The sequence below is a fragment of the Mytilus edulis genome, chromosome 2, assembly GCF_963676685.1.
Source record: "Mytilus edulis chromosome 2, xbMytEdul2.2, whole genome shotgun sequence".
Taxonomy (NCBI): Eukaryota; Metazoa; Mollusca; class Bivalvia; order Mytilida; family Mytilidae; genus Mytilus; species Mytilus edulis.
Genome location: NC_092345.1, coordinates 99,152,599 through 99,161,450, shown reverse-complemented (window position 1 = coordinate 99,161,450; position 8,852 = coordinate 99,152,599). Strand labels below are relative to the sequence as shown.

General features: G+C 32.4%; 1 protein-coding gene across 2 annotated transcripts; it reads left to right on the top strand.

The window, feature by feature from the left end:
* The first annotated feature begins 3,146 nt into the window (after positions 1-3,146).
* On the top strand, positions 3,147-7,130 carry LOC139513614 (uncharacterized). 2 transcript variants are annotated; one of them, XM_071302274.1, is made up of 3 exons: positions 3,147-3,319; positions 3,780-4,111; positions 4,773-7,130. In XM_071302274.1, the coding sequence occupies exon 3, from the start codon at positions 5,469-5,471 to the stop codon at positions 7,113-7,115; it is 1,647 nt and encodes a 548-aa protein (XP_071158375.1). In that variant the 5' UTR covers positions 3,147-3,319; positions 3,780-4,111; positions 4,773-5,468; the 3' UTR covers positions 7,116-7,130. The 2 variants fall into 2 exon arrangements, with proteins under 2 accessions (XP_071158375.1, XP_071158376.1); XM_071302275.1 differs by having other exon boundaries at positions 3,158-3,319.
* The last annotated feature ends 1,722 nt before the right edge of the window (positions 7,131-8,852 follow it).

Sequence of the window (8,852 nt, the reverse complement as noted above, 5' to 3'; positions counted from 1 at the left end):
GAGTCAATATTATGTTTTATCAATGAAAGTTAAGATATGAAAGGTAAAAATTGCCACTTATTCGATTTTCACAAAATTTTCGTAATATACAGTTGAAAGGTTATTTTTTAAAAGCCTATTGTGAAGAGTAAAGAGAAAGTTTACAAATAATACGTTTTGTTCCATTAAACAGGTCATTTTCGTAAGAGAAATACCGAAATATATTTTACGCACGACTACGGCAGGTAAAATTATTATTTATCATAATAAAAAAAAGCATTTTTCAGTCTCATTGGAATATGTTGATTACAATTAATCCCAAACTTAAGAAGTAAGTAACTAAAGTCAAAATATATCCGATCTGCCTATTTCTGCACATCAAAAGTCAATACGATCGTTTTAAAGTCAATTTCGTCTACCTCACAAAATCTTGTTAGGCACTATAAACGAGAACAAAAACAAATTCACTCTTATGATAGAGCCGAGACAATCAATAATAAAACAAGACACCATCTTGCTATACAGTGTTAAATACCTTTTCAAAATCTACAATTGAAGGCACAATAAAATTTCTGTTTCTAAGATTTCGATATTCATTTTTTAAGGTAAATTAAGGCATGCAACAGCAGTATACCACTGTTCGAAATTCATAAATCGATTGAGAAAAAAAACCCAACAAATCCTGGTTACAAACTAAAACTGAGGGAAACACATCAAATGTAAGAAAGGAACGACACAACAGAAACACAATATTAAAATGTACACACACAGAAACGAACTATGATATAACACTGGCCATTTTCCTGACTTGGTACAGGACATTTTAATGTGTTTTGTCATTTGAATTTTGCCATGATAAGGGACTTTCCGATTTGATTTTCCTCTGTGTTCAGTATTTTTGTGATTTTACTTTAAGAAAAAAATGATGGATTAAACCTGGTTTTGTGGTTAGCCAAACCTCGCACTTTTATGTCAATGTTAGATATAACACTAAAATGACACCATTTCATGACAGGAATATAGTACATTTCGACAACAAAACAACAGAAACACCGAAGTAAACCAAAAAAATAAATAAACGACAACAATATAATCTGTAATAGAATATTATTACCGAAAATCACATTTTCTTGTATGATGTTGAATTATATAACGAAGTTCTACAGTTTATTAGATTGACCAGCAACGATTCTGCAATGAGGAATAACCAAATTGCATCCATGCTTAAATTCTTAATGAAATATAAAAGACATGCAGGAAAAAGTTAAATTATCCAATAAAAACATTCATTTGCAAAGCAAATGCATATGATTAAAAGAATCTGACCAAATTGGAAAGTGAGAAAATATCGTGTTATTGAACACAGGGGTCATTCCCCCCCCCCCCCGGAATTTAATATTCAAATATCTTCAAATAAACTCATCATAGATACCAGGATTAAATTTAGTATATACGCCAGACGCGCGTTTCGTCTATACAAAAGACTCATCAATCACGCTCGAATCCAAAAAAGTTAAAAAGGCCAAATAAAGTACAAAATTGACGAGCATTGAGAACAAAAATTCCTAAACATGTTGCCAAATACAGCTAAGGTAATGTATGCCTGAGGTAGAAAAGCCTTAGTATTTCAAAAAATTTCAAAGGCATTTTAAATTTTAAGCAGTTTAAGTTTTAATTTTTAAGTTCTGATATCGATTTTTTATATTTTGGGTGAATAAAAAACAAAACGACTTTTGAAATAAAAAGAAAATTGCAAAAAAAAATGTGCGCCTCAAATCAACGATTGTGATAGGAAAATATACTCTGCAAATATTAGATCAATTGGTCAATTTTTTACTTTGGTACTGTGTATCGAATTTCAGTATACAGTGTATATGGAAAATACATTGCCTTGTATTGTTTCGTTTTTTGATTAGTATAATTGGGAATCTGAATACATAAGACTGTGAAAACCTGTCGCTTGTGAGTTGAGACACAGCCATATCGTAATGGTCTACACATTCGTTATGGTTAGTATACATAACACTTATGCAGTGACGATTTTTAGTCGTTCTTCCTCATAACTCTACTGAAATAGTTTGTTTTGTATGTAGCATTACCTTATTAATGAAATCCGTATAGTGCTCACATGTATAGGCATAGGATATGTTAATGCTGAGAAATATGAAGTTGACAAACATGTCAGGTGAAATCATTACATTTGCCATATATTCGAGAATGAAGTCGTCCATCTGTGTCAATATAGAGGAAAAGGGTTTTAGGGTAGTATACTCTCTTTGGCAATCAAATCACTACGTAATTTTCATAATTGAAGACGTGCGTCAACGATTGACATTTACACGGATTTATCACAAATTTATGGATTAAGTAGGATTTAAAAAATAAAACTATAATCATATTTGAGTGTGAAGTATTAATTACACGTTAGAATCCAGTAAATATATATTGTAAAATAAGCGTGTTTATTTATCGAATCAAAATGATCTACATGTATATATATTTATTTAGTTGAAACTCACACGATTTTATAATTTGAGAGTCACGAAGAGACTGAAAGTGTGATATTTCTATTACGTCAATAATTCGGAAGCACATTTTGTTTTAATTTTGTATTATTTTAATTTTAATACATATATATAAACATAAATGAAATGTTTTAATTAAAATTAAAGTTGCAATGACCAATTATAACGTTCCGGGCTGCATATGCTGTTCAATCAATCAATCTGATATTCTTCAAAACTTATTCTCATCCCTAGTGGGATACAACTAATTTTTTCCAGATTTCTCATTTGAAAGAGTTACCAAAAGGAATATGCAAACTAGTCGAAAATAAACGGACGAAGTCAAGGCTAAAAACGTAAATAAACGGACGATGTCAAGGCAAAACACGTTTAAGACGTTACGCACAGTATTGGTGAACCCTACTAGTTCCGCGTTTTTTCTTCCTAATTTGAGCATGTCTTTTAGAATAAATGAAAACTGGTATGATATGTAATGTCTAAAAGACTATAGTTTTATAGTAATATCTTTGAAATAGTAAAATTATAACATAAAATTAAATCAAATAACCCTAAAGGGAAAAAAAACGTCAAAAAATATGAGCATAACTTGTAACATGGAAATCGAGTTTTTTTAGTAATTTGTATCAGAAAATCTTAATTTTGCACGCAAATTAGCGGGAAATGCTATGCGAAATTTTAGCACAATTCGCTATGACGTCATCCGACGTTTTGGGCATTTTTTTCAAATATGCGAGTTAGAAGATGCATTGAAATGTTCAAAAGATGATGTAACAAGACATATGAAATAGGGGGAAAAAATTACAATGGATTCTACGGTAGGAAATTTTATAGAATGCAATAATATATAAACGAAAAAAAAAACATATATGCTTAATGTGCTTTTAATACCGTTTACAAATAGTACAAAAATATGGTTTGGAAGTGGAATTTTCTAATCGAATTTTAACTTTTTGCTTGTCTAGTCCATTTTGTTACCGTGTGCTAAATGCACAAATTATGTACGTTTTCGTAAAGATGTTGTACATTCGAATGTAAATATAAATCAATTGTGTATCTTATTCTTTAATTTATGTATTGTTTTCGTAATGTGTTTTTAAAAGTCTTTCTCATATAAAAGGAATTTTGAATAAATAATGAAAGACAAAAAAATAATAAGAAAATCGAAATGTCTAGTCTGATTTGTTACCGTGCAATCTTGTAACGTTTTCCCGTGATTTTCAACGTAACGTTTATTTTGTCATTTTAATTTTTTATGCATAAACTACGTTCTTGTAGGCCAAAACAAATTTAACCACCACTGAAAGAATAAGATTAAATAAAGAAAGAAAGGAAAAAAGAAGAAGAGAACAAAAAGCGAGATGCTACATAAAAAACCGTTACAAAAAAAATAAATTATCAAAGACTAAAGCACTAAGTGAAACAAAGAGCGCAATTAAACAAAGACTTTATAATGAAAGAAGAAAACAGCAAAACCTGCAAAAAGATAACAAGAAGGAGAACAGAAGGAATTACATGAATAATTACAGAAAAAGAATACGTGCTGATTTAACAAGTACACCAAAGAGTGACGAGGGAATCCCATTTTCTAACAGAATGGATAAAGCGAGGTAAAAAAATTGAAAATAAAATAGAATGACATAAAACAAATTGTTAACAATTAAACAATTGAATCTTCAAAATCTTAAGACTCATTCTTTTACCCGTGTACTGTGGGACTTAGACATCTATTACCGCATTTATTTGAATTGGGATTTATGAAATAAAAATAACTACATGTATCAAATAAATGGATGAAATCTATCTTAAACCAAACCCGAACATTAAAGGGGATCTGACAGTATGCCATTTCTTGAAATAAAAAAAAAACAATAAAAATAAAGTAACTTTAAATAGTTTTTTGCATAAAAAATTAGTATATCGAAGATAGAAGCATTAACTAGTCCAAATACACATGAATGTGGATTAAGACAAGGGAAGAAATAGCTCCCCTTTTCATGGGAAGAGTTTTGTTATCAATAGACACAAGGATTCCTTTTTGCAGGTTATATATAAGGATAATCCTGATCACATACAAACCGAGCATTCCTTTTTTGTAACATATTTAAGCGGAAGTAAACTTACGACAGCGGTACAGGCTACATTAATTTAAATCAGAACCCCCCCCCCCTTTATTCTATAATTATAAATACAAAAAAAGCTTCGTAAATGTCTCGTAAAAATCATCATGGGTTTATTCAAATGAAATGACCTGTCTTCTTTTTTTTCCAGGTCAATCAAAAAATTGAAACAAGCACTTCCAATAACTCCAAATAAACGAGCGGCTGTACTTTCTGCATACGTTGACTGTAATCGAATTTTAAAATCACCAGGAGTTAAAAAATTTCATGATTCGTTTGAAGAAAGCGTAGAAAAAATGGCGATTCGTAATATACAAGATGTAATTACGTCGGTAAAACACAAGAGAAATGGAGAAGCTAAAGCTGCATTAAATATTCTAACTTCGTCTGTTAGCGGTGAAAATATATCCGATAGAAAGAGAGCAACGAAAAGTTTGGCAAATATATTAGGCGTAAATAGTAGAACTTTACAGAAAGGGAAAAAAATAGAACCAAAATCTTGCATTCAGAACACTCGTCATTTCTTTACACGACTCGGAAAACCAGATCCGATGCCCTGACAGAACGAACCAAAAGAATTGTTCATGATTTCTGGCTTCAATCAAATCTCAGCAGACCAACAAATAACAAAAATGACATCAAACGAGTAAGAATTAGCCCCAATGTATATTCCTCTCATTCGTGTTATATTTTAGAAAAAACACAGACCGAAGTATTTCTTCAGTTCAAGAATGAATATCCTGATGAAAAGATTGGACAAAGGGCGTTTGAAAAATGCAAGCCGTTTTTTGTAAGAACAGCACAGTTTAAGGACAAAGTTACATGCTGTTGTCGACAGCATGTTGAGATGAGGTCGCTTTTTAAATCATGTATGCAATTTCGTAAAAGATTACTGTCCAGGGAAGGAAGCAGTGAGGTAAAATTGTATGAATCTTTGAGTGAGCTTGTAGATGATACTTTATGTACTCGTTCAGCAAATACACATCAACATAAGATATCGTGCTTAGATAGGCTGTGCTCTGAATGTGGCGTCTGTAAATTTTCAATGTTGCCAGGAGAATTAGATGAAAGTGATGTCCAAATTTCTTGGGAACGATACGAATACAAAAATGTTAAAGTTAAAGGTGATAAAATGATAAGGAAATTGGTTCTTGTGAGAAAAAGTTCTTCCCCTGCTGAAATGTTTCAATACTTAAGAAAACTTTTAGAGACATTTCCTGCACATCAATTCCGTGCATACTGGCAATCTAAGCAAATGAAATCATTGATTGAAAATCTTCCGATAGGTCATTGTGTGACAGTTCACGATTTTTCTGAGAATTATAAGTGTACTGAACAGAATGAAATTCAATCCTCTTATTTTCAGAAATTAGAGGTTTCACTACATGTTACAATATTACATAGACATTCAGTTCTCGAATATGACGGAAAAGATAGCACCGCGGAAGAACCAAATATTGTCACTGAACAGTTTTTTGTGATAAGCCCAGACCAAAAACATGATCATCATTATACACATTGTGTGCAAAACTTGGTCTCGGAATATTTGAAATCTATTAACTGTGAAATATCGGTAATGCATGAGTTTACTGACGGGTGTAGCTCACAATATAAAAGTCGACATTGTATGGGAGATGTAAGTTATTCCTGCTCCGATTTTGGATATGCAACGATTCTTCGAAACTATTTCGAAACATCTCATGCGCGTGGTCCACAAGATGCAGCAGGCGGGTTTATAAAGAAACAAGCTGATCTAGCAGTTATTCGTGGTACACATGTGATACAAAGTTCAAGCGACCTATTTGATTACGCGCAGATTTATTTGTCCACTACGGCAGACTCTTCTAAATGTTCTCGACGAATTTTTCGATATGTAGACTCCGTTAATCGAGATCGGGATCGGAACTTTCTTCCCGTTAAAGAAAACCGAAAAATTCACCAAGTTCGATCATTCGATGATGGAGAGATTTTTGTAAGAAAATTATCTTGTTATTCTTGTCAAAGTTGTATTGTTGGAAATTATAGCACCTGTATGAACGATGCACAATTGGGAACATATAATAAAATAAAAATGGTGAAAGAATCGACACATAATGACTCTGATGCCGATTCCAATAACGACGAAGGGGTTGATGACGAGACTAATATTTGTGACTTTGTTTCAAATGGAACAATTTTTGCAGTTAAGGCTGATGACACTGATTGTCCATATTATATTTTAAGAGCAAGCAAAGACCCAATAATTTTAAGAAAAACAGCTACCGACAAATGGGGTGCCTCGTATCATCAGGGAAATAAAGTTATACATGGTTACTACTTTAACACTATTGATAATAACCCATTCAAATTGAAGTTATTAAAACGAATTCCGGCAATCGTTCCCGCACTTTCAGTTATATACATTTGTTCAGAGGTTGATATTGATGATAATGGTCTAATCAATTTAAATGAGTCTCTGCATGGCCGAATTCTGCGGTGCTTAGACCACGAATAAAATGTATTTATAAATTATGTTTCTTTTTTTGTCGATCGCCATTATGGAAATTATCCTTTCAATCATTCAAATATTTATTAAACTTCAAACCTTCAACAATTAATATACATAAACAATAACACGTACATACAAAATCTATAATTTGTAAACTGCAATTTTTATTGACTCACAGTAGACTCAAAAGAAAAAAAAACTAAAAAAGATTTAGATGCAATCGTTGACACAGGCTTCAATAACGTTTTCTCAACGTTCCGTCGATGAACGTTTTCTGACGTTACAAACGTAGCACCAATACTGTAAACGGACGATGTCAAGGCAATACACGTAAATAAACGGACGATGTCAAGGCAAAACACGTAAATAAACGGACGATGTCAAGGCAAAACACGTAAATAAACGGACGATGTCGAGGCAAAACACGAAAGTAAACGGAAGACGTCAAGGCAAAACACGAAAATAAACGGACGATGTCAAGGCAAAACACGAAAAAGATGGCTAAAAAAGAAACAACAGTACAATGAATCAGACAAACAATAGTACACAAAAGAAAACAAAAGACTGAGAAAATCGAACCCAGGGGTGATTCCAGATGCTCTGGAAGGGTGACCAGATCCTGCTCCACATGTAACACCAGTTGTCTTGCTCATGCAAGAACAAACTTTGTGATAAGTCTAATTAGGTAAGTCACATTCGGGGAAAGGGGACGTGGTTCAGTGTAGTTACGACAATTGGAACAAATTAAATCAGTGAACAGATATTCCATAACGACTAATCAAGATGGTGTCCGTAAACTTTACTTAGGGATGACTTCAACAGTGGAAACTCTTAGTGTAAAAGCTTCATCATGTTCATTGTGAGCAAGACAATCTTGTTGTTAGGAACTACAAGCCCTGGCATATAGTACCAACTGGGAGATATATATTCCGTAAACAATTTCTAGATGTAAGTCAGGATATAAGGCATGCATAGCTGTATCTGTTGTATTATTTTTCTCAGGTTCAATGGGAGAGATGCATTCAACATGTCACCAAATCTGAATTATTTAGTTAGAGAACATCCTCAATAGAGCGGTTAGTGAAGTTAAAGAATAATGATAACTGTTTTTCTTTCTTACTAAGAAGTTCCTCTTATGAAGAAAGGAACAATTCGATAAGAAAAGAACTATAGCAATCCCGATTATTCGCTAAAAACACGCCCCCAATGTAACAATCTGTTGTCAATTTAGAAAACAAGCATCTTATTAATGTCAGTTTCAGAGAATTGTTTGTTTGAATTAGAGTGGTGTTTTTTTTTACAATGTACGATTTATCCCTCCTATAGATAAGATACTTGTATCTACGCTGGTTATTTTATTTTATAAAGCACGATATACTCTTTCAAAGATGTGTCTTATAGTTTGGAATGGGGGATGCTTTTGTAAAGTGTAGAAAAGTCAAATGTTTAAATACAACTACAAGAGGAAAGAGTCTTATATTTTATATTCTCTAAAATGTAAAATCACAAAAATACAGGAAAATTCAAAACGGAAAGTCCCTAATCAAATGGCAAAATCAATAGCTCAAACACATTAAACGAATAAATAACAACTGTCATATTCCTGACTTGGTACAGAAATTTTCCTTATTATCCACATCGGAATCACGGCATCTCTAGAAAAAGGTAGTTTTAACATTAACTTCGAACTCTGAAGGAAGATCCCGTTCGTATCGTTATTTAAACATCTAACCCCCCATTTCA